Below are 24,885 nucleotides of genomic sequence, written 5' to 3'. Positions count from 1 at the left end.
CAAGGCTTGAACAGGAAGGTGCTGTCAGAGCCACTTGGCAGGACCGGGAGGAGATCCTCCTTCTCCCACCTGAAATAGGAGGCAGGAGCACCTTGCACTCCTCTGCTTCTCCCAGGAACTCAGTCAGCTTCTTACAGGGCTAACAGAGTGGGTTCAGATCTACAGGTTTCTTTCAGAAACGCAGCAGGGCTCACTTGATTTCAGCTGAATTTAGCCCAAAGCAGAAACCTAGTGCTACATCCCACAGAGCTAATGAAAGGGGAGAGCGTTCTCCGCCTTAGATTTTTCAACTTGAAAGCATCAGAGTATATTTGAGGATATTGTATAGTGGAACTCCAGGTTAGAGGCATTATGGACTGCAACTTCTTTATGAAATGGAAATTCTCCTGCTTCTGCCACCTTATAAAAGAAAGCTTTTCCTGGCAAAGGAGAACTGGGCTCTTGTTACCAAAGCAGATGGATGCTGAGCAAAATTGGAGGCAATTTGGAGCTCAGGCTATTCATTGTCTCCTTGTTGGAGGATCTCAAAGGACATTAAGCTCAGGAGAGTGACCTTTTGTGTCACTTCAGCTATAGCCAGGTAAAAGATGAACAGTTAAAAACTTTCCAGTTTCCTACTGGCAGGATCCAAAGGTATTTTCTTCCCTCTCTCTCTTTCCCACACAAAAGATTTATATGGGGGGACTAAGAAAAATCTTTCTCCAAGACATCAATATGCCTTATGCCTGGATAAGAACCTGTAGGACTGAAAGAAACTTGTGCAGGTCTCAGGTCTTGTTCTCTTCCTCCTGCTTTCTACATGGGGAATGCCAGCAGTGGCAGAAGTACTTTCCGTTTCTATCTGCATCCCTAGTTATTCAGTTCTGAAGCAGATGCTGGGGGAATTTTGGTGGTGGGAGATGTGGTAATTGCTGTGAACGCTTGGATGGCAAGTTTTGGAGTAGGTTTTTCAGCCTGGCCTATCTGAGAAAGTGAAAAACTTGAGCTATAATATCATCCACAGGAGACAATTCCAGCAGATAAATAGTGCAGGGGGAGAAGAATGTGCCCAGCATCAGAAAGCAACTTTTTCCATTTTTCATATTGATGTTCAGTTGTCATAGAGCTTGTGGCGGGTACTTAAAACATGGTTTTGATGTTTTTTTTCTTAAAAAAAAAAAAGGAAAAAGGTTGAATTCAAGAACAGTTATTACAGTGTGGACAAGTAAAAGGAAATATTTTGTATAAATTATAGAAAACATTTTAATTGGTTTTGTTTTCCAGATCGTAGCCGATCTGAGATAGACTTGAGTGAATCTTTCTCTGAAGGAAATGAGGATACTCTGAGCATGAGAAGCAAATCTGTACCTAGTGCCTTAGATCAGGAACTGGTGAGTCATAAATATGTAAATGTTTATCTGGTGGTAATCCTCTTTGTTCAGGGTTATGAAATCAGCACTGTATGTATACCTGTATAACTTATAAGTAATGAAGACTGTTTTTTCAAGGATATTTGTTGAGTTCTTTCATAGCTTCATCTCCGATGTTGGCTATAGAATGATTCCAGTTAATAGCAGTGGTTCCAGTTTGTTGTAATTTGATGTTTTTTCAGCTTACAGGTGAAAGAAATCAAGGCCGAAAATAAATTTCAGGCTCTAAAGTTCTGCTAGTCCATACTTTATTAGATTTTAATTTTTATGCCAAGAAATACTGTAATTTAAAGGCTCTAACCTTTGTCTCAACTGTTTTTCCCCTTATATATTTTTTAACAAATGAAGCCCCAACTTTCTGTTGTGCCACTGTTGCTTGCCTCTTCTTCCTATTCACTGTTTTCTCCTATACATCTCCATGCCTTTTGCTGTGGCTACTGTGGGCTGCTTCCCTTGAAGTGATCCACAACTTCCCTCTCCTACGCACATGCCCAGGATATGCAAGGTGCAGAAGTGTGGTATAAAAAAATTCCAAGTTTGTTTAAAAATGCATGAGGGGGAAAAAAAGAGAAGGTATTTCAATAGTTCTTCATCTAATCATAGTTTGTTATAAAGTTTCCAGAACTGTGCTTGGAACTTGAAAAAAACATAACCCTCTCTGTTATGGTCTGTAAATGTTGTCTTTTGTCACTGTCCTTTGTTCAGAAAAGCACTGGGCATGGGGGGATGTCTCCCCTTCTTGCAGCATTTGATACTTTTATCTATATTGTATGTGGTACAGTAGCTACCACCTAGGAATTTCTTTGAGGCAGATACCAGCGATGCCAAGTCCAGATGTATTTTCTGTTATTTGTTCATTCCTTTTGTTTTTGTCTTATATTCAGGGCTTTTCTTCTTTTTTTTTTTTTGTTTTTTTTATCTTCCCTCGTGAATGAAATTTGAGACTGCATCTCAGCAACTCTAGCTTCTTTGCTAACATAGGGGACCTCTCTTGTGATATAACCTTGATTTAGTTGCTCCAGCATCTGTAAGAGTGCTGATTCCCCTTTAAATCTCATCCATAATGGGGTTCATCATCTCCGATTCTACCCGTGTACTCGCTTGATCTGTCTTATGAAATCAATTGGCTGCATTCATCAGCTGTAGTGCTACTGTGGTTTTTAGGATAGTTTGACTCACAGGAGTCCTTCAGAGTTGGGCCCTACATTCATTATGTATGCAGTCTTTTGAGATAAAGGAGTTTAGCTGCTTTGGTGCTTGATATGAGAGGCAAAATGAAAGATATCTGATGAAAATAACAACAGCTTCTGCACCCTGAGGAAAAGTGTTATCATTTTTTCTCCTGGCCAGGTGTAGGAGCTAGCTGAGGCTCTCTTATTTCTGGGTGATGGGAGCTGAAAGTAGTGATGTGGGAGATGCCATGTGTCAGCAGGATGAACAGATTGCTAGAATTTATTAGCTGAAAGTGTGGGAAAAGGATTTTAACCACTTTGCTCTTGGCCTTTTCAGGAAAACTGATTACATGTACAGAGAAACAGACTGGAAAATAGCTTCTCTAACTTACTTTGCCCTTGATAGAGAAAGGGGACACTCTTGGGAGACCCCACCTAGAGCACTGCATCCAGCTCTGGGTCCCCAGTACAAGAAAGACATGGAGCTGTTGGAGTGAGTCCAGAGGAGGGCCATGAAGATGATCACAGGACTGGAGCACCTCTCCTATGAAGACAGGCTGAGAGAGTTGGGCTTGCTCAGCCTGGAGAAGGCTCCAGGGAGACATTATAGCAGCCTTCCAGTACCTGAAGGGGCCCATGGGAAAGCTGGAGAGGGGCTGTTTACAAGAGCAAGGAGTGACAGGACAGGGGGTAATGGGTTAAAACTGAAAGAGGGAAGGTTTAGATTAGATTTGAGGAAGAAATTCTTCCTTATGAGGGTGGTGAGGCCCTGGCACAGGCTGCCCAGAGAAGCTGTGGCTGTCCCCTCCCTGTCAGTGTCCAAGGCCAGGATGCATGGGGCTTTGGGCAACCTGAGCTAGTGGAGGGTGACCCTGTCCATGGCACGGGGTGGGACCTTAGATAGTCTTTGAGGTCTCTTCAACCCAAACTGTTCTATGACTCCCAGAATCCCAGATACTGCAGTACTTATCAAGGTGGGAACCAGTTAAATCTAATGTTCTGTGAGCGGCTTATCTAGAGAGGCATGTGTCAAACTCCTGACCAAGCAGCGTTCATTACATGCTCAGCTGCTTTATTAGAAATAATTGGATAATGTGTGTTTTATAACCCCCACTGGAGACCATGAGATTAATGTCCTACTAGCTCTAACTTTAATAAGCTAATAGTGCTAACCAATTACGGAGTTGCAGTTCTGTAACACCTCCTGAGAAACATAATCATTGTGGTACAAAATAAATTAAGAGCATAGGTTAAATGTTAGCCATTTTTTTAGTTTTAGGTATCTGCTGGCAGACAAAAATTAAGTCAGCTTAGCTGTTGTTAGGACTTTTTGTGAAGTACTGTTACTATTTGAGTGTCCACACGCAGTCTGAACATGTTGCTAGACTTTTTCTTTGTTCTGTCATTAATTATTCAACAAGAAAAAATGTAACATTGTTTATTTTTCAAGTCCACAGACATGGTATCACAGAATCATTGAGGTTGGAAAAGACCTCCCAGATCATCTAGTCAAACCATCCCCTACCACCTATATTACTAACTAAATCATGTCCCTGAGTACCTAATACAACCTTTCCTTGAACAACCTGAGGGACGGTGACCCCATCACCTCCCTGGGCAACCCGTTCCAATGCCCAACCACTCTTTCTGAGAAGAAATTTCTCCTGATTTCTAACCTGAATCTCCCCTGGTGCAGCTTGCAGCCCTTCCCTCTTGTCCTATTGCTACTTATCTGTGAGAAGAGGCTGAGCCCCAGAACACCACAACCTCCTTTCAGGTAGCTGTAGAGAGCAGTAAGGTCTCCCCTGAGCTGAGTTGTAGAGAGCAGTAAGGTGTCTTTTTTCCAGACTTAACAATCCCAGTTCCCTCAGGTTATCCTCATAAAACTTGTGTTCCAGACCCTTCACCAGCTTCATTATCTTCTCTGGACACGCTCCAGCATCTCAATGTCTTGTAGTGAGGGGCCCAAACCTGAACACAGCTCTCGAGGTGTGGCCTCACTAGAGCTGAGCACAGGGGGATGGTCACCTCCCTAGTCCTGCTGACTACATTATTCCTGATGTAAACCAGGATGCCATTGGCCTTTCTGGCCACCTGGGCACAGTGCTGGCTCATGTTCAGGCGAGTGTCAACCAACACCCCCAGGTCCTTTGCCTCTGTATACAACGTAAAGTGTTTTCCAATTGTTGCCAGAATTGCTCCTTCCTGTTGTATGAGCAAGAAAGTTCGTTGTGTATTCTTGTGCTGAATATTAAACTTCAGTACATCATCTGAATTCTGAAGTCTATGAGGAGAATAGAAATAAAGGGTGGGGTGGGTTTCTTGTTTTTATTTTAGGGTTTTTTGTGTTTGGGGGTTGTTTTGTTGGGGTTTTTTACTATTGAAGGATTCAACACTTTGTCTTCCTGAAGCAGTCAGCTCTCACATGCCTGGGTCTCTGTGGACTTCTTCCTTACACTATATTCAGTGCCTTGAATAGGTTAGAAAGAAAAGAGACCGGCAGAGGAGGCTCATTGTAAGAACACAAAGCTAAGATGAATTTGTGCTTCAGTATGTAAATTTTGGTCCCAAATAGACTGATGGCTTGTCCTGATTTCCCTCTGCTCAATATTAAACACGCAGTTGCAATTGGAAAGTAGTAATAGAAAATTTTGTGTCACTTTCAGCTGATTTTATTTCAGCTCAAGCGCAGGAGCAAAGAAGAAGAGATATAACAGCTAGTTTTATGCATGCTGATGACAAAAGCGTTGCCAATCTTTACATAAACTATGACAGTTCAACTCTCCAGGAGCATTTCTTCTTTGCTCTGTTTTTCCCAGTTAGCATAGGAGCCTTTGAGGCTCCCTGAATTTGCATACGGTACTTCTCTGGTTAGTTTAAGAGAGTGAGGGCAGCTAAGCAATGAAGAGCGACGTAGGTCACCATGGGAGGTTGTTACAGCTGCAAAGCTGGTAGAAGTTGGACATTTGGCTTCCATTAAAATGGCAAGCTGAGTCTTTCTAATGATGTGTGATGAGGTTTAAGGAAACACTTGAAACTTCCAAGCTGCAACTAAGAGGCTGATAGCTGTCTGTTGGGCCTTTTCCCTGTAACTTAAAGTTAGCAGTCCTTTTAGGAGAAAAGCATTTTGAGCTTCTTTTTGGATTTTACTTCATTGCTGTGTTTAAAAAATTCTGATTTTTTTTCTTTATATGAGCTAAAGACAGAAGAGTTCAATCTTGCTTATTGGAACTCCAGCACATACATGAAGCTGTGCAATTACTGATTTTTCCTCCTTTTTGAAATTATTAAAATAATACAGGAATTTAATTCTTGCTGAAACATGACATCAACTGTGGTTCTTGTTTATTCCTCAAATACATTCAGTGTGCATGATGGCAGGAAAAGTTTCTTTCCACGTGGTTTGACAGTAACTCGGGGCTTTCAGCTCCACCTGTTAAGAAGTGGGTCTGTGCTAATGATCTTGTTCAGGAAATCATTGCTTGTCACCAAAGACAGTGTGAAAGGGTGACAAGTGTAATATGTTGCAGATAATAATTGAAAAAAGATGGATTGTAAAAATTACATCCGGTAAAAACGTTGAACCTGGGCTGTAAGCAGGAACACAATCATCTGGTGGCTTCTGGCCACAAATGTCTTCAGGCAAACCAGTGTCAGTGGTCCCCTGACTCCCTGGTATCAGACCTTAATTCACTCATTTATTTTGTTGAGATTTGAAAAATTTTAAGCACGTCCTTGTCAGATTGAATTCCTGAATGCAAATAGTAGAAAGCAGAATCAGGTTGTGCACATGGGCTTGTTAGTAGGCTTGGAAGTGGGTTGTGTTTCTGGGTGCAGCTGTTGGCCGTGCAAAGGCTGTGTGCCTCCAGAATAATATATGAAGTATGTGTGTCAAGTTTTTCACTTCTTAAGCAATTGAACCCTGAAACCTCAGCAGCATCTCTTCCCCTTCTGCCGTGTTCTTGTGCAAAGATGTGGAAAATGCAGGTTTCTCTAGAGATCAGAAATTTGAATATATCCTGCACTGCCTTCCTAAAGTGGAAAATATATGAAAGAAAACTAAGCAACAGAGGCTGACCAAATATAGAGCAGAACATGGCAACTAAAATGCCTGTTTGTCATTTAGGATTATCTGGATGAAACAGAAGAGGACATAGATGACATAGTGGCCTCTCCTTATTCAAGAAAATATGGACATTTGACAAGTGGATTATCAACAGTAAGATCTTGAGTAGAAAACATGCTTTTTTTCTTCCACAAAAGACCATTGTTCCTCCAAAAAGAAGTTTAACTTTACATACCACATAGCAGCAGATCATCTTCCATCCTGAGCTTGAGAAACATCCTTTAACATTTAGATAGCTTTTCTAGTATGTTTTTAATGTTGTTCAAAGCTAAAAAGTTGTTCTCTGCAGCATATAACTACAAGAAAGCCATGTTGCATACTCATGAGCAGATTTCCTCACGTGCTCGGGTTACTACCAAGCTGTACTACCAAGGCAAATCATAGGTGTTTGCAGTACATGACTGCCTAGCTTTGCAGATGAGTACTTAATTTAGTTGCACAGAATGAGGCAGTGGTGGGATCTTCTGTGTCAAACTGCTTTCTGAGTGTTCAGATTCTTGGGTCACAAATACTTGTGTGTGTGTTTGCATACATAACACATCTGTGGCGTCATGGTTCATCTCCCAGTCCAGCTTCTCTGCTTCTTCATGACATGATTGCTATGCCACCTGCATTTGAAAAGTATTTCCCTTTACAGTGAGGAGAGACGTACTTCCAGATTTTGGTTGGTGACAACTTTTCAACCTTCTGCAATAATTGTAGTATTTTTCTGTTATATCCTTTTTTTTCATGTCTACTATAATCTGTAAGTCAGTTGTTTGAATCCTGTGGTTATCTAACTGTTGCAACTTGACTTTGGTTTTAAAAGGATAGCTGCATTTTCAGGTAGTAACCGGTGCTTAAGATGCAACATAATTGGTATAACAAGCCTTATGCAGGCCATTGCACAGTCTGTTTTTGGCTGGGAAGGAAAGTGGCTGCCTGATAAAAGAAGCCTTTAAGGTGTCTAGTGTATGACTATCAGCTGTATACCTCATTTTTTGGATTGGACACTTAGGATGTGGACAACTGATACTATCTTCAGAAAAGTCATGGAGCCCTCTCTGGCCACTCTTCTTCATGACTCGTGCTGGTCAGCATACAGAGTACCAGAAAACTCCATGTAGAAGATGAGAGAGTTGAAGAAGGTGAAGAGACATGAGTCTGTATGTTAAAGGGAAGAGAAAATTTTGTCCATGACAGTAACCAACGAACTGTCCTTTCTAGACCGCATCTCCACGAGCCCCCATACAATCAGGGTCCAGGGAATGCCCCCATAAGTTCTCGATCCCAAAGTGATGGAGCTGGCTGAATCCAAGCTTGGCTTACCTGGGGAGGATAAAGGGCTGAGAAAATTGTGGTCAGAGAATTTTGATATCTTAAATCTGGCCATGTCCTGACCCTTTTCCCTTCTAATTTGTGTGGTTGACAGAAACGGTCACAACAGAGATGTGTGGCGATCACACCACATCAAGCTTGAGCAAACATAGCCTGATGGCACTGCTGCAGTTAGACCCACTTACCCGAGGCTGGCTATAACTCATTGTCTCCAATGCTTGCTGGTCCCATGGATTTTATAGACCAAATTACTTTTGTTTCCATCAAATATGGGTGTGAGGGTTACAGGTGCTTGAGTGCTTTCTCTGTTTAGGCTGCTAATTGAGGAACCACATTGCGAGAGCCTTCCCTCTGTGTGCTGTAGGCAGCTTGCTCCACCCTGGGCTTTCTCCTCTGCTGTAGTTTTCACTCTGACCTTTTTCTTAAGCAGAGCACAGCTTTTCCACTGCTGTAAGTTTGAGATAATCTCACATCTCAGTGCTCCTGTTTCTCTGTATTCACCATGACATGATTTTTAATGTCACTGCAACACTAATGGCAAAGTCGCGTCTGACACGCTGCTTCTTCCTGCAAGAACAGGTCAATTTTACAGGTTCCTCTTTTTTTGCTCCCCTTAAGTGTGTCTTGCTAGTTACTAACATTCCTCCCCATCTTATTTTTGCCTTTACTATGTTGTAAGCCTTTGAGCCTTCTGCACCATACAGATTTTTTTTCATGTATTTATCCGCCAAGTTGCTGGGTACCCTTAAATCACAGTTAATGAACAGTAGGCTCCTACTGTTGTTTCTTTGCTTTTTCTTTCTTCCTTTTTTTTTGTGTATGAAAATTTACAGCGTGGGTACTCTGGCAATGAGCATTTGAGGTAAAGGAAGGCGTATCTCAAAGGGTAGATATACTTGAAATCTCCCTGTAACATGAGTTAACGAATTGGAAAGTGACATTGAACAGGAACTGTATCTCAGCATTAGGGCATTTTTCTTTGTGCTTTCCCAAAGCCAATATGTGAACTGTGTATTTAGTTTTCCCTACATCCTTCACCAATTCCTCTCTCAAACACATTAATGTGGTGGTGTCAAGACCCATCGCATCAGTAAGACTGAATTGTTCCCGTGCCTTACTGCAGCAATAAGATGTGATGCAAACCAAACAGAATTCTTAGTCAGGTACTAAAATGCCGCTCTGTGTCCTCCATATGTGGTGGCTGTTTATTACTTATGAAACTGTACTGTGTTTATTACTTATGCAATGAGTGCTGAGTTCAATTTTGGGCCCCTCACTATAAGAAAGACATCGTTGTCCTGGAGCATGTCCAGAGAAGGGCAACCAGGCTGGTGAAGGGTCTGGAGAGCAAGCCTTGTGAGGAGCATCTGAGGGAGCTGGGGTTGTTTAGCCTTGAGAAGAGGAAGCTGAGCAGGGACCTTATTGCCACCTACACCTAGCTGAAAGGAGGTTGTAGAGAGGTGGGTGCTGGTCTCTGCCCAAGTGACAGGTGACAGGATGAGGGGGAATGGCCTGAACCAGCACCAGGGCAGGTTCATATTAGACATTAGGAAAAAATTCTTCACTGAAAGGTTTATCAGGCACTGTAACAGGCTGCCCAGGGAAGCGGTTGAGTCACTGACCTTGGATCTATTAAAAGACGGGTGGACAAGGTGCTCAGGGATATGGTTTAGTAGAGGACAGGTGTTGTTGGACTCTATGATCTCAAATGTCTTTTTCAACCTTGTGATTCTGTGAAACTGGAAAATGAGGAGATTTCTGAAAGATGTTATGTTTAGCCTACGTGGTGTCCAGTATGAATGCGACAGAACAGAGTCTGTAAGGAAAAAAGACATGCATATCAAATACTTCTACTAAATCAGTCTTATCTTGTTTGTGGTTTGTAAGAGATTTAGAAATTGTGTGCATAAATTCTTGGATCAGTATTCATCTATTTATCTAAGCCTTTGTGTAGTGATGTTTTCCAGTATTTGGGTTCAGGAGAGAAAAACCTCCTCAGGTTGGTATAACCTTGCTTGTTTTCTGAAGTGAGCACAGAGATGGTTACTTGCCTGTTCCAGGGTAATTTAGCCATTTTGTAGCGCATACTGGGACTGTTAAGTTTAGGAAGTTACGTAGAGGTGGAAATGCATAATGGTAAAGCTAATTCTAACTTGAGGCATGTTGGGAATAGAAGGAAGTACGACACATTTATCACTGTGTCCTGCTAATTCTCCAGCAATTTTAAGCAGTCCTGTTCATGGGCTTTCAGCCAACTGTATAACAGAATGAAAGGACAAGCGTTTTTCCTTTATTTAACTGAGGGAGAATGAAGGCCAGCAGAAGTACAAAAAAACACCTTTTATTTTTCCCCATTTATTATTCCTATGTGAGATACAAAATTAACTTTATGGATAACAATAATTTGTTTTGTTGTTTTCATGTCTGTTGTGGTTTAACATATCGACAGGGGCCAGCTTACCCCTCCAGTTTTCTTTGGGAAAGAGCCCTTAGGCAAAGTGCTGGAAGAGCTGGTTTTTGTCACAGACCAAGTCTTTTAGTGTGGCTCTTCCCCTTGGCTGTGCTCTTCCTTCCTCCCTGCAGCTAAAAAGGAAGGGGGAAGATCAGCACGTGGCTTCCACTGAAGTCACTGGTGAGATACCCATGTACTGCCCTAGCAAGCAGAGGTGGGGGGGAAAAGTTTCTCCAAATATTTTGTTACTGTATCCACCCCACCCCCCCTTCAAAGAGTGGCATATTTAAACATTTCTGTAATTTTTAAAAAATCTATTCTTGCAAACTCCACAGAGAAAGTGCAGTTTCTTATAGAGGTGCCGATCCTGTGAATGCAGGAATGCTTAGTGTTTGGCTGGCTTAAGCAAGGGCTGGTTTCATGTGGACGTAAATGGTGACTAATCCAAATGCAACCCAGTACAAATCCAAATACGCTGAGCTGGTGTTCTAACATGTAATCTGTCGATTTTAATACAGCAGATATTTAATTTCTGTTTAATTACCTAGCGCCATGCACCCTTCAATACTTGAAGAGTGTGGGAAATGTAGTGTCTCTCTGATTTGAGGATACCTTTTTCTTTCTTTCGTGCTATGGCTTTGCAATACAAACTTCCTTTTCCTGTCTCAGTAGGTAAAGATTTATCACTGCACTTACTCTTTCTTATTGCAGCAATCTAACGCTCTTTTCTCTTGATCTTTTGCACTGCCTTCTTTAAAGAGCTCCCCAGAAGGCTCTGACAGAAAATGGATGTATTTAAATGTGCCCGAAACAGACGGTGATACTGTGAGTTCTCCTGAGTCTCCTGCTTAGCTTACTTTTAAGCTTTCTCTCTTTCTTGTCTCCCTTTTATATTGAAGCCTGCCTGCATGTCTTGCAAGGTTCCTATGTGGTAGGATTTAGATAGTTAATAATATATGTTTTTTCCCAATGACTGAAAAGAAAGCACACTCTCGGTTTCTTGAATGCCTCTGGTTCTGGCAGGGTGCATATTGCTCTGGTTTTCTTACAACTATTTATTTCTTTCCTAATTATAAACCCCTACAGCAATACTCTGCATGGTCTGAGTGGAAAAAAAAGACTGATGCATCATATATTATGTTACAGAGGAAAATTTTGTGGGGTTATTGCTAAACATTTTTGGCTTTAAGAAAACTGTGGGTAAGGAGTTTTGCTCCTCCTTTTAGAATTGCTAATGAGAGGTGAGTGTTGCTTTAAACTGATGTGGATTTATACCATCTCCATTATGGGAAGCATCCTTATAACTTTTTCTAATGGTTCTGTCAGCAGCTGTCTTATGAGACTCAGTAAAAATTAGGTGGACAGCTGAGTTAGATGATTTTTTAATTTTATTTTATTTTTTATTATTTTTCTGCCTGGAACTTATGTGGCCTTATAATTTATGTAGTCTGTCTGCTCTTTGCTTAATTCATGCATGAACTGGTGGTAATTTAAATTTAGTCATGTTTATAAATAAGCTTGAGTCCTGCATGGAAAAACATCAACTCTCTAGACATTTAAGTCATCATTAATTGTAGTTCTTGCTCCATTTTTCATCAAATGGTGGCATTTCTGTTCTATGATATACCTGTTTTCGTAGCAAGTCCTAACAGGTTTGAGGGGATTGCAAGGCTGTAGCTGTACAAAAAAAAAATATATGATTCTGAAAAAGAGTAATTTGCTTAAACTCCTAAGTCCTTTTTCTCTCCCCCTCCAGACTAGCATTAACAGCATGCTCAGCGTATATAGCGAAACTGGTGACTATGGCAACGTGAAGGTCAGTGGTGAAATCCTTCTCAACATCAACTACAGCTACAAAACAGGTGCCCTCAACATCCTGGTGAAAAGTTGCAGAAACCTGGCTGTGGCAGATGAGAAGAAGCAAAGGACCCATCCGTAAGCACAGAGAATTCCCTCTTAGTCTCTGCTGGGGGTGTCCTCCACCACGTCACACACTGTAGTCAGTGACGTAGCCAAAGGTTGTGATACAAGCCTGAAACCTCACAGGATCCAGTTGCTACAAGCCAACATTCTGATGATGGTTGATCTTGCATTCCCCATGGGAAGCACATTTTCAAGATGCTTCTTAGGGCAACGTGTGCCTGTTCTGGGGGTACAGGAAGATTACTTAGATTCAATTTGCTTGGTGCCAGAAGGGAAAAAAATCTGAAGGAATAGGGAGGCTGAATTGATTTCTTACTTGAATCAGAACTAAAGTATGTAAGAGGAGTGATGTCTTGGAGGGAGGGATGTAGATAACTGGTTTCCATGCATCGATTTGTTTTCTGAGCTTCTCATTATAGTTTTAAGAATACTATGTAAATTCCTTCATCAGGAAGTAGTGGTTAGTGTCCCTGATCATGTGTAATCCTGTCATATGTAAGAGATTAAATTTTTTGTTCTCTTGTATTTTCATTTTATGCTTTGTCATATGTAACCATACACTATGCAAGGGAAGGCTTTCTGTGTTTCTGACAATGAGTAAATTAATTTAACTTTACCTTTCCCTTTCTGATCCTGTCTGACTGACACTGGCATGTTTGCAGAGACAGACTGTACCTCTCTGCCTTTCGTGTATCCTCTGTTGCATGTGTACGCTGCTTAGGCTGCGAAAATGAATCTCCTTGTACGTGTTGTTGACGCAGCAGTGTCAGGTCCTTGCTCAAACTGGCCACTTTTATTCCCTGCTAACAGTTTACTACTTGATCTGCAGATATGTCAAAGCCTACCTGCTGCCTGATAAGTCCCGCCAAAGTAAACGCAAGACCAAAATCAAAAGTAACAGCACCAATCCAGAATTCAACGAAACGCTGAAGGTGAGAACACACACACACTCTCTCTTTCTCTCTCTCTCTCTCTCAGGCTGTGATGAATGTTCTGCTTGTACTTGGGGGCATTTTCTGTATGTGTTCCAGTATGGGGATTAGAATTTGGAAGAGGTGCCTCAAAAGGGAAGGCCTTCAAGCAAAAACACCTAGCAATGCGATGAATTATGATTTCTGGCTTTCAGCGTTGAGGAATTGGTTTGGTTCTGGTTTATTCTCCCCTTTACATGCAAAACTTCTATTAGTTTCCAGAGATGTCTTTCAGAACTCTTGGTGTTCCCATCGAACCTGAGCTCAGACTTGTTAAATGCACTTTAAATACTTCATATTCCCTAAGTTAGCAGCTGATGCTGAAGCAGAGCCAGCTTAACACTTCCCGTCTAACTGATTTTGAAGAGAAAATAACTTTTTGCAATAAGCTCTGAATTTCTCTGGAGGCTTTAATATATTTTTAAAGCAGAACTGACTTTGATAGGAAAATGCCAACCACGCTTCACTATCTGCTTTCCTGAGAAGCTGTGGAGAAGTTCATTTTCTGTGGAAAAGACAATGACAGATTACTGCCTTGGGCACAGCGCCTGGGCTCTTTCCTTCCTTAACTTTTACTCATGTCCACTACAGAGGCTGAGCTATTTTGAACTCCTCACAAGCTGCTTATTTGCCTCCCTGGCTCTGTGGTGCATGTGACCATGGCAGAGTTTGTGCTCAGTTCACTGCCTGTTTGGTACCTGGACCACAAGGCTCCTGGTGATTCTGGTCAATGGATGAGAGTTATCCCAGCTGGCTGTCATGAGGCCAGAAATTCTTTTTATTTTCTCCTGGATTGCTCTGGTTTGACTTTTTTTGGTAATTTAAGTGATGGTTTAAATGATTTTTTTCTTGTAATAGAGGCTAATATATGTTCCCTGGCCAGTGTACTTAGCTTTAACCTGGCTACAAAACCATTTTGCAGACATACACAGACTTGGTCTGGCCAGACTGCTTGCCAAGGGAGAGTCTCTTGTATAGCCTCAGTTTTAAATGGTTTGTAGTAACATTAAGACGTGTCTGAGGTGGGGAGGGGGGGGAGGGGGGGGGGCGGAGTGTTAGACTCTATTTGGTAAGGAACATAGCTCCAAATATGTTTTTTAGTAGGGAACTCAGTGAGGATAGGACGTAGCAGCCTGCTAAAAATGCAAGTTGTAACAAAGAGGGCTTACTTGAGTTGTGGGTAGATAAGCAAGAAGGATAAAATCTGTTTCTGTCTTCCCTCTTGGAATTTAATCCCCTTGTTGCTAAATACAATGTCTCTCTCAGTGAAACTGTTGGCATCCAGGATTCAGCGTTATAGATGTGTCTATATGGGAACAGCCCACTCGCGTGGCGCGCCAGCCGACTTGTCTGCTTCAGCTTTTGGAGAATATGTCTGTGTTCAGTCGTTGTTCCTGAGGCAAAAGAGAAGACATCTGGGTCTCTTCAAATAACACTAAGAGAAGGGTGAATTTCAGGGAACTAACAGGCCTTTTGCTACAAGCAGAGCGCGCGGAGCTACAGCTCCAGATGTTTATCATTTTCTGTATATTTGCTTGAATTCGGTGTTTCTTCGGAGGAGTTCTTAATACCTTTCGAAGCCAAAAATGAGTACAAAGGCTAAAATGCTTGGTGCATTTTTTGCAGATGCAGTTTTACTTGTTTTCAGAACAACTTTTCTTAAGTTACAAAGACCCAATTGAAAAGGAAAGGATGCTCTTTCTAGAAAGCAGAGTGCAGAAGACTCTCTCTAGGGATGAAAGAACCAGTGGGGTTTCTTCTTATGAACTAAGCTTTGATGTTGATCTGCTTCTTTTACATGAACTTATAAGGAATTAACAGGATCATAATTTTAAGCATCATAATTTACTTTATAGTCACAAATATCCAGGAAATAATACAGAAAAAACACGTTCATGTTAGTAACCTCAATTACAGTTGGATGCACACTGCAAAGAATAGAGCTAGGTTTGACATTAACATTATGAGCTTTCTGTCTTGGCCAATCTTGTTTGCAAAGAAAACAACTCTCTCTTTCACGCTTCATTTGTTAGTTGCTCTTGGCCTTGGGAAATGGAGCTAGAGCTAAAAAAGGCTTTGTGGAAAACTATTATTTCTGCTTATTCTGAGAGTTTCTTTTTCTCCTTTTCTGTTGGCAGTACGTCATCAGTCACACGCAGCTCGAAACCCGGACCCTGCAGCTCTCTGTCTGGCACTATGACAGGTTCGGACACAACAGCTTCCTTGGGGAGGTGGAAATTCCGTTTGATTCCTGGAACTTTGAAAATCAGGGCGACGAGTGGTTTGTGCTCCAGCCCAAGGTAAGGGTTTCCAGGGGCAAGTGAAAGTGCTGCAAAGCAAATTTAGCAAGGTTTAATTGTTTTTCCTTTGGAATGTGCTTGTAAAAACAGGACATGGTGAGTGTCTAATATGGCAATAGAAAGAATAGCTTTGTTCTTTATTCAGTCAAAGCATACTGATTTTCAAGTCTTCACAAAAACTTCACATGTGATTAGCTACTTAAAAAGAAACAATGAATAAAACCACCTTTTAAATAAACTATGAGTTCATCTTGTAATAAACCACAGTGGAGAAATGACCTAGTAAAGAAATTATTTTTTTAAAATAGCATACACAGGACTTTTCTGCCACTCCCTCCCCCACCCCCTAACAGTTTATTAAGATTATTTTGTTGTTGTTCCCTTCAAAGTGATTTGCACCTTTCAGCTGTGACCAAGTGACTTCTTAATTTCTTATTCACCTTATTCACCAGGAAGGTACAAGATAAGGCTCCTCAGCAGGCAAATCAATGTGTCGGAGAAACAGGACTTGCATTGTACTTAGCTAAGGATAGGATGAATCCTGTCTCTAGGGCGCCCTCTGCTTTGGCAAAAGTGTTTATTTTTGGAGGAGATTCAAAGAGCTACTGTAAACTATAGGATTAAAGGCTCCTGCCTTACTGGCTCCTGCAGCAACCAGAATCCCCAGGAATGCTGGTGGCTTAGATTACTGCTTCAGAAAGGGCATTTTTTTTTGTTGGGGAAAGATCTGAGGTTGTACTGTGAGCGAGGTGGAGTTTGACTTGGATGACTTGCATGCTGTGTTCGTTGTATTTAAAGAGATAGTGTTACATTGGGGGGTTCAGGAGGGTATGCTCGATCCGTGCCTTTGTCTCGGGGCGGGGGACACACTCAGTGCATCTGAGTGACATAGAATTAATTTCTAGGTATAGCCCTCTGAGACACCTACTCCTAAACTGTCACAACCTTGCATTTTAGTAAATTGTTTGCCAGAAGCTCAATAAGGAAATTGGTCTCTTCTTTCAACACTTGCACACCTCACACTTCACAAACAGCAAGGAAGATCGTTCCCAGGTCAGGCTTGTTAGTAGGGGTGACTAGCAGCTCTTCCTTTGTGGCCCAGGCAAGGCAAGACCTGTGAGAGAAAGTGGCTGCTGATGGCAAACACAGTGCTCTTGTTGGGACTGCTCTTGAAGAAGAATAAATCTCTACTGCATCTCTGTCATAGCTCTAGCTGGTGTCAGATGTTGTTCTTATTTAGCATTTGTTTTGCTTGTAGGTTGTAGGCAGCATTGGTCTGAAATTGAGCTTCTTATCGTGCAGTTGTTTCTTTGTCATTTAATTTCAATCCTTTGGGATTTGTGTATATTTGTGTGGCTTCTTTTAATCCTAATGGAAAAAGACAGGCAGTCATGAAGCTCTCCTGCTCAGCAAAAGAAGTAATGAGTCTCTCTAAGTGTTTCAGCTATTCCCATTAAGAGGATTTTTAAATTGGGTCTTTTTTACCAAAGAAAGCAAACACAGAATTGGTCTTGTCTGTCTCCTAAGTTCTTATAAATAATGTTTCTAAACTTAAAATGCCGCTAAGTTTTCTTTGTTCAGCAAAGATATTTTTTAAAAACCCCATAAATTACTGTATTTTGAATTTAAAAAAAACCCCACAGGTAACACACATGCAAATTCTGTGCTGTTCTCCCATATGAACAGCCTGATAGAGACAGGAATGGGAGTGAAACATTACACAGATTTTGTTACAGTGCTTTATTTGTTCTGCCATGAATTGTTTAGCTGATCTAATGAAGAGGTTGGAGACTTTAAGACCATTTTTTGTCCGTGAGCATTGCATGTCTGTTTTCAGGAGGAGTGTGGTTAAGTCAGAAAAAGAGAAAATAGTTCTGTGGTTACAGACAGAGGGGAGGGGGGCAGCATCTAGAGCCGTGTTTTATGAGGGTTTGAGGGGGAGGTTAACAAACTGTTGCTGACATAAGAACGTAGACAATCACTTGTCCACTAGTAGAACAGAACAAAACAGGCCTTGCTGCCTTTATGGGAAACTTGATCCTAAACTTGTGTAGTTTAGACCAGGAGCGAGCTGCCTGGCTGGCAAGCTTTTCCACAGCCACTTACTCCAGGTTTTCTCTTGCCCCTTGTTGTAGCCACTGGCATCAGACGCTGGTGGAGCTGGGCCCGTCTTTCTCGGAGTCAGTGCAGGATTGCTCACGTTGCCGTACGAGTCCTTCAGGATCGAGGAGGGCCATGTTGTTATGGCTGAAATTGCTTTGTGCCCTGTCCCATCCCTCCACACAGGCTTAGCCCCACTAATTGGGGCTCCTGCCTTAGCCCGGAGCCTGTGATAGCAAGGCAGTGCTGACCCTGTGCGTATCACTGTATGCGTCTCTGGTGGGGATGTTTTGGTTCTGTTTTCTCTTGGTAAGGTAATTTTGGCCTTCCTGGGAAGTCAGGAAACAAGCTCACCTTGCAGGTGCATCTCGGAGAAATACTGTCTCAGATCAGGCTTATATATATAAGCAGTTCTTTAAAGGCTTGTGCGGTGCCTTGGTGTGTGTCTCGCAGCACTCGAGGGTCCTCTCTCTTTACCCATGTGCTTAGTCCCTGTTAAGAGATCGGGGAGATTGGGTACTTTTTACCTACACCGAAGCACCGAGGCACGTAGGGGAACGTGGGCATCTGTAGTCCCACCTCTGTTTGTGGATGTCACTGAGCACGGCTAATGTATGACCAAGTTTTTCACAGACCTGATCTCTAATGGAAAGGTACACAGCTTCTTTTTTTTTTGCTGCTTTTTCCTTTTCTAGAAGTCAGCTTGAGCTGGCCTGACATCTTCTCTCTGTGCTGTATCTGTTGTTCTTAAAACATAGCTTCCAACTGCCGGCAGTGCGAATGGGAGTTCAGCACACCGCGGCGAAGGCCTAATGTCCTCCTAACAAGGGTATGCTGGAGAGCACAGAAAGCAGCCTTTCTGGGCAAGATTCAAACACTTCTCAAACACAGAGATGTAGAAATAGTAGCTGTGTATGAAAGGAAAAGGTCACTGGGAATAAGCGTGTTCCAAGAAGTCTTTCCTCACTTTCATGCCCACGTCTCTACTCCAAGAGTGACAGAGGAATGGCACCTCTAAACTGTGTGAAACCAATTAAGGTTTAAAATCCTGATTGGGGGAAATAAGGGCTGAATGTCAGCCTAAACTGGCTACAGTTTACATGCCCAGAAGTAAGTTTGAGGGTTTTTTCTGTTTGTTTTCTTCTCTTGTTCATGCTGGATGTCCCTCTCCTCTGTTCGCTCAACAGTGTCCAACGCCGTGTGGCTCAATTCTTCTGAGAGCTTCTGTTCCTTAGCTCCTAATGCCTTCTAAATGGGATTGCAGTCAGTCTGGAATGTCTAGCATCTAGTTATCTTAAAATTGAGCTGGTATGCCTTAGTATGTTTTGAACACTGTATTGGCACAACAGAATCCAAACCGAAAGGAGAAGGTGAATGATTAACCTTAGCTGGATTTCTGTTTTCTCTGCTTCTTTTCAGGTGGAGATTGTGACAGATGTCGGGCTTCAGTATAAAGGAGAACTGACAGTTGTTTTACGATACATTCCCCCAGACAGAAACCTAATGCTTCCTCTAGGGCAGTTTCAAGGTAAAACAAACATTAAAGGCAGCATGTGATAACGTCCCTCTGGGTATTAAAAATCCTCACCTAGGGAGAAGTAATAGTACTAGTGAAGATTGAAATCATACTTAAACATGCTGGTTGCCTGTATCTGCAGAATTTTTTTAACTGTATGTTTCTCCTCTTCCATCCTCTTCTCTAACATTGAATTTAAGGAGACAGAAGGGAAGAGGAATGTGCAGTCAAGTGTTGATGCGTGGCTGTGACCTAATTACAAAAATTCAGACATTAGATAACATGATTGAGGTCAGGCACATAGACAAATTGTCTGCAGTACAGCCTTGCGGGTTCGTTGTTCAGCTAGTTACATAGTTGTATAGCTGATCAAAGTAATAGGGCTTCTCTTAGTTCTTCATGCTTAATTGTCCTGAAGCTGACCTGTCTCCTCATTTCCACTCTCTTTTCACACTGCTTTGCCTCTGCTCAGTTTTACTGTGTTGCTGCTGTAATTCAGTCCTGTAAAATATTATTTGAGTTATTTAGGGTAAGCCATTATTTTTATCAGCAATGAACAGAGGAAAATAGCTACTAACCTTCTGCACTATAGTAGCCTGAGGAACAGCCATTACCTGAAGTGAAAGCGGTCCCTGGGTACCACCTGAGTGTATACAGATGTACCAGGCACAGGTATATTGCTGTCTTAGTGACAGTATTGCTTGTTTGCTTATTACCACGAGGCTTTGATAGATCTATTTAACAGTTGGACTCGATGATCTTAAAGCTCTTTTCCAACCTAGTGATTCTGTGAGTTTCCAACTGTTTATATTAGGCTTCTTTCTGTTTTTCCCATCCTTTTTGACAGGTGACATTCCCCCTGCTAGCAGCAGTTCCAGGGTTTTCTCTCTTAGAAGCTAACTGTTGTTTGAAAAGTCCAGATATGCACTATCTGCTTTTAAAAAAACCAACCCAACTACATTTTAACATCATTCCTGATCGTTTTTCCAAATGTTTTCAGCCTGGATCAGTGTGTACGATCCCTGGTGCTAAGCCTCTTAGGATCTGTGGCAGCAGCAAGTACATGTGTCCTCATGCTGCTCTTCAAAAGCAGCAGTGGGTCAGTGAGCACCAAGTCCCCTTTGTGTCATGGTCTTTGAGGAGAGGTGCATCCTTACACATGGAACACATTTGGTCTCTGTACTTTAAGCTTTGAGACAGAGGTTTTATACCTTGTTGGTGGTGCATGGCTGCCAGGTGGGTTCTGAAAAGAGGGTGGGATTTACAGGACATGTGGTTCCTTGTGTTCAGTGCAGTAATCCACAAATACTTCTGTTTGGACAGGATTTCAGGTTGGGCACCCTGCTGTGTCCAGCAAGGGCTCGCTCACTAGTTTCACAGTCGAGCTCTTTCTCAGAAGTGGAGCAATTTTTCTGACCCTGCCTTATTAGTTTCTCTACACATGGAGAATTAGAATCTCCTCATAATGAAAACTTTAATGCCATTGCAGTAAGCAATTAAAAAAGTAATCTAGCCAAGACAATTTACTTTCCCAAATCAGTCTTGCTGTGTGTATGCAATTTTTTATGATGATGTTGCAACTCTGTTCTATGTGTAGGAAAGAAGAGCTTTAAAAAAGGAAAAAAGGGAGACTCTCACATGCCATCTGGAGGTATATTAGAAGTCCTCGTCAAAGAAGCAAAGAATTTAACAGCAGTGAAATCGGGAGGCACATCTGACAGTTTTGTGAAAGGGTCTGTGGTGGTTTTATTTTGCTCTCTTTTTTTATTTTCTTTTTTTTAATTTCTGTGCTGAATCTTATTTTGGCTTACCCATTTTTTAAAAAATATATCTGAATATGTGCGTATGGAATGTCAGTCCTGAAGAGCAACTGGCACCTTGAAATGGTATGCTGAAGAAAAGGATGCTATGGAATCAGGACAGAGAAGTATTAGTTGTCCCAGTGGTTAAATAGAATCATATTTAATCATCACTCAGTCAACAAACTGAACCATTCATACAGAAGTATCCAGTGTGGTAAGGTGCCTGCTCTTATAGAATATAATGCGTGTTAAAAGAAAACGCTTCCACTGAGTCAGTAAAGAGAGGTAGGTGAATATTCATTGCTCCTGGAGACAAGAAGTAGTAAATCAGGACTTTCACACTGGAGATGGCACCTGATCTGACAGTGACATTTACATTTCCAGGAAATTGAAATAGGACATATTTTTTTACTGAAAGGAATAGCCAGACTGCATCCTGAATAAGAATCTTGTTTTCAAGCAGATCCAAATCCATGTGGATTCCTTATAAAACTGCACATAGCACCTATAAAAGCTGGCATGCTCCATCAAGCTGAGGTTCTGTCTAATGGATGTCACCTGTGTGGTGGTTTGAGCCTGGCTGGAGGACAGACACCCAGAAAAGCCACTCTATCACTCCCTGTTTCAGCTGGACAGGGGAGAAAATACATGTTGAGAGGTTTAGGAGTCGAAATAAGGACAGGGAGAGAACATTCTGCAATCAGCATCACAGGCAAAACAAACTCAAGGCAGAATAAAGGAAAGAAAACCAAGAAGCAGCTGCTTGCAGGTTTTTTCTCTTACATGTGATTCCCAGAGGCACTGTGACCATGGCTGATGGGCTCGGCCTTGGTCAGCAACAACTCCAGCCTTGAGCTGGCTGGTGTTTGCTCTGCGGGGCCTGCAGAGAGCTTCTGGCTGCTGCTTGAAGAAGCCACCCCTGCAGCCCCCCGTCTTCTACCAGAACCCAGCCACGCAAAACTACAACATCCTGAAACATGCAGAAAGAGAAAATTGATTGTGTGTGTGAGGGATCCTGCTTTGATTCAAGTAAATATGCTAAATGAGAAGATTTTTAGATTATAAATAGTTTTGGGTTATTTTTTTTTTTTCCTAGAACTTAATTAAGGAAGCTATTTGGCATGTAGTACAGTGTACAGGAGCACATTTAAACCCTGAGGAATTCTATCACTGACTTCAAACAAGGTGTCTTAACTGTAATTGTGTCTCATTGTTAACACTTAATATTCTTTGACAGAAGATGCTTGAAAATTCTGCTCTGGTGGCTTTCAGGTTTGATTTTACAGATGCAGAATTTTGAAAAATTTCAGGTCTGTATTGCTTATCTGCCTGCACACTTGTGGGTGTGTAAAGTAATACACATAGTGTGACATATGTGCACCTTTCCATTAGATAAGCAGCATTTTGTGTTGTACAGTCAAAATCCAAACTATACAGAAAATGCTACATTTATGGTACATTTGTGTTTGAGTAAAATGAACATAATGCTACAACCCTCATATTTTTTCCTACATATAAGTTATGCATTGGACAGGTTACACTTAGGAAATTATTTGCCTGATTTTGCTCTCAGTGCTAGCTTTCAGAATGTCTAATCTTTAGACCTGCTGCAGTTCTTTAGAAATGCTTTGAGTGTTGCTACTAAATGGGGACCATAGAAAACATCTTGGCTTTAATTCCTTGGTGGAGCTGACAATTTATCTTGATCTTGTCATGTACTTCAAACTCCCACTAAGAACATGGACTTCACGTAGAAAAAGTTTGAGCTATTCTTCCTGTGTATTTGTTCTCCCATGCCCATCCCTCTTTTCCTGATATGCATGAAGGCATTTCCTTTTACTGAAAAGAGGTTGTCCAATCCCACTGTGGGTCCATGGCTTCTCCCCCCACCCCCGAAGCTCACAACAGAATTCAAAGAGAAAATGTTGTCAGAGCCTTTTTAAGTTAGCAGCAACCTGTGATCAGTAATTCTCCGGACTGTCTTTAGCTGGTGATGTGTGCTGCTGCAGACATGGATCCTTCAGTGCACTGGAACAGGCATCTGCTTTTCTTGGACTGTTGGTCTGGCACGTGTCACGGCCAAATGCCAGTTGCCACGAGCCTGTTAAAGCGCGGCAGTGGCCAAATCTGCAGTGAGATAATTTGACACAGACTGGCTGGCATTTAGCCCACTGCAGTACTTACTGTCAGGCAAAAGCCTGCACAGTAACCCTGATCGAGGTTTAGCGATGTCATTTCTTCGCATGTGTGACCCCTTAGTGTTTATATGCAACCCTGTGGTTATTCCATTAGCTTTGCTGAAGGAGGTGAAAGTGCGGAGTAGGAAAATTAGTAGAGACCTCTGATTTTTCAACTAGAGTATGTAGTTCTTTTGTTTCACTAAAGGAATTCGCCACTACAAGTAAAACGTGAAGACCTTGTCAGGCTTTACAGCACTTGTGTTTCTGCATTCACTAGGACTTTAGGCGACTCAAAGTAACGATGATACCTGCTGAAGTTCCTTCCTTGGCAGTCATCTCCATTTCTTTCTGGAGGACCACCTGTCCTGCTTTGAGGGGGGGACCCTTCTAGCCAATGTTTTTATCATTCCGCCTATATTTAGCCTCACTGAAATACAAAGTTTGTAAGACTTGGGGCAAGGAGACCCTATATCCAATCTCTGCTGGTGATAGATGACATTATAACTGTAAGAGCAAATTAAGCATTCAGGTAAACGCTTAATTTAGTAACAGTGGGGAGAAAGGGTCTTGGTCCCATTTGGGCCTCCATGTGACTAATTCTTTGTGAGTATTATGTGACAACCGGTGCATACTCGTTTTCTCCTTTCCTGTACCTCCCAGGTACCTGCTCCCAGATGACAGCAAAGCTACAAAGCACAAAACTCCCATAGTAAAGAAGAGCGTGAACCCCCAGTGGAATCACACCTTTGTTTTCAGTGGCTTGAGCTCAAGGGACATACGTAATGTCTGCCTGGAATTGACTGTGTGGGACAAGGAGTCACTCTCCAGCAATATTTTTCTGGGAGGTGTCCGTTTAAACACTGGAAATGGTAAGGTCCCACCTGACTCCTGGTTGCTTTCCTCTTGTCTCCTTCCTCCCCCCATGTGATGCATGTGTATGAAGGACAGAAATGTTACTGAATGTATAGGAACTATTTAGAAAGGGGGGGGGGAATCTAAAAGGGAGAGAAAGCAACATGTGATCTGTAGATGATTTAGTTCTTTCCTCCACCAAGTAAGACACAAACACTTGGCACCCAGTTTTACTTTTGCACAGTCCAGAAGAAGAACCAAGGTACCCCAGAAGTGTTTCTTAGCATCCCAGTGAGGAGGAGGAGGAACAGACTGCTTTTGTCCAGCAGCAGCCTTTCAGTGGTATGATCTGGAAGAGGTGTGAATCCATTCCTCCTCTATTAGGAGAAAGTTGCTTGTGGCGCAGGCTGGGGAGGTTTCTGTGCCTCTGTCCACGTGCCACAGAGGAGCTGAATGACAAACTGGTGCTCTCCAGGAGCTGCCTGTTTTCACTGTAACTCCCTGTACAGGTGGTAAAGTGCTCATCATCTCTCTAATATGCCGTTGGAGCGAATGGGCGAATGGGATTTTAATTAACTGCTTACTAACACAGCAAAATGCCTCATGTTTTTCTAATTGCCAGGTGTAAGTAATGGCAAGGAGGTTGACTGGATGGACTCTCAAGGGGAAGAGCAGCACCTCTGGCAGAAGATGATTGACAGTCCGGGAATTGCTGTGGAGGGGATATTAATGCTGAGATCCAGTATGGGAAAACGCAGGCTCTGA

General features: G+C 42.1%; 1 protein-coding gene across 1 annotated transcript in view; it reads left to right on the top strand.

Moving 5' to 3' along the window:
• SYTL5 (synaptotagmin like 5) overlaps window positions 1-24,885 on the top strand; it is a gene marked incomplete at both ends in the record, with an annotated part of 63,298 nt that extends 38,413 nt beyond the window's left edge. The window contains 10 exons of the mRNA XM_084264530.1: window positions 1,264-1,370; window positions 6,708-6,800; window positions 11,236-11,301; window positions 12,233-12,411; window positions 13,229-13,331; window positions 15,509-15,670; window positions 19,190-19,298; window positions 20,884-21,019; window positions 23,929-24,137; window positions 24,743-24,885. Coding sequence (XP_084120656.1) covers window positions 1,264-1,370; window positions 6,708-6,800; window positions 11,236-11,301; window positions 12,233-12,411; window positions 13,229-13,331; window positions 15,509-15,670; window positions 19,190-19,298; window positions 20,884-21,019; window positions 23,929-24,137; window positions 24,743-24,885 — 1,307 coding nt within the window. The remainder of the gene's footprint in view (window positions 1-1,263; window positions 1,371-6,707; window positions 6,801-11,235; window positions 11,302-12,232; window positions 12,412-13,228; window positions 13,332-15,508; window positions 15,671-19,189; window positions 19,299-20,883; window positions 21,020-23,928; window positions 24,138-24,742) is intronic.

The sequence above is a fragment of the Gallinula chloropus genome (assembly GCF_964237585.1).
Source record: "Gallinula chloropus genome assembly, chromosome: 1".
NCBI lineage: Eukaryota > Metazoa > Chordata > Aves > Gruiformes > Rallidae > Gallinula > Gallinula chloropus.
This window is presented reverse-complemented; position numbering and strand designations above follow the sequence as displayed.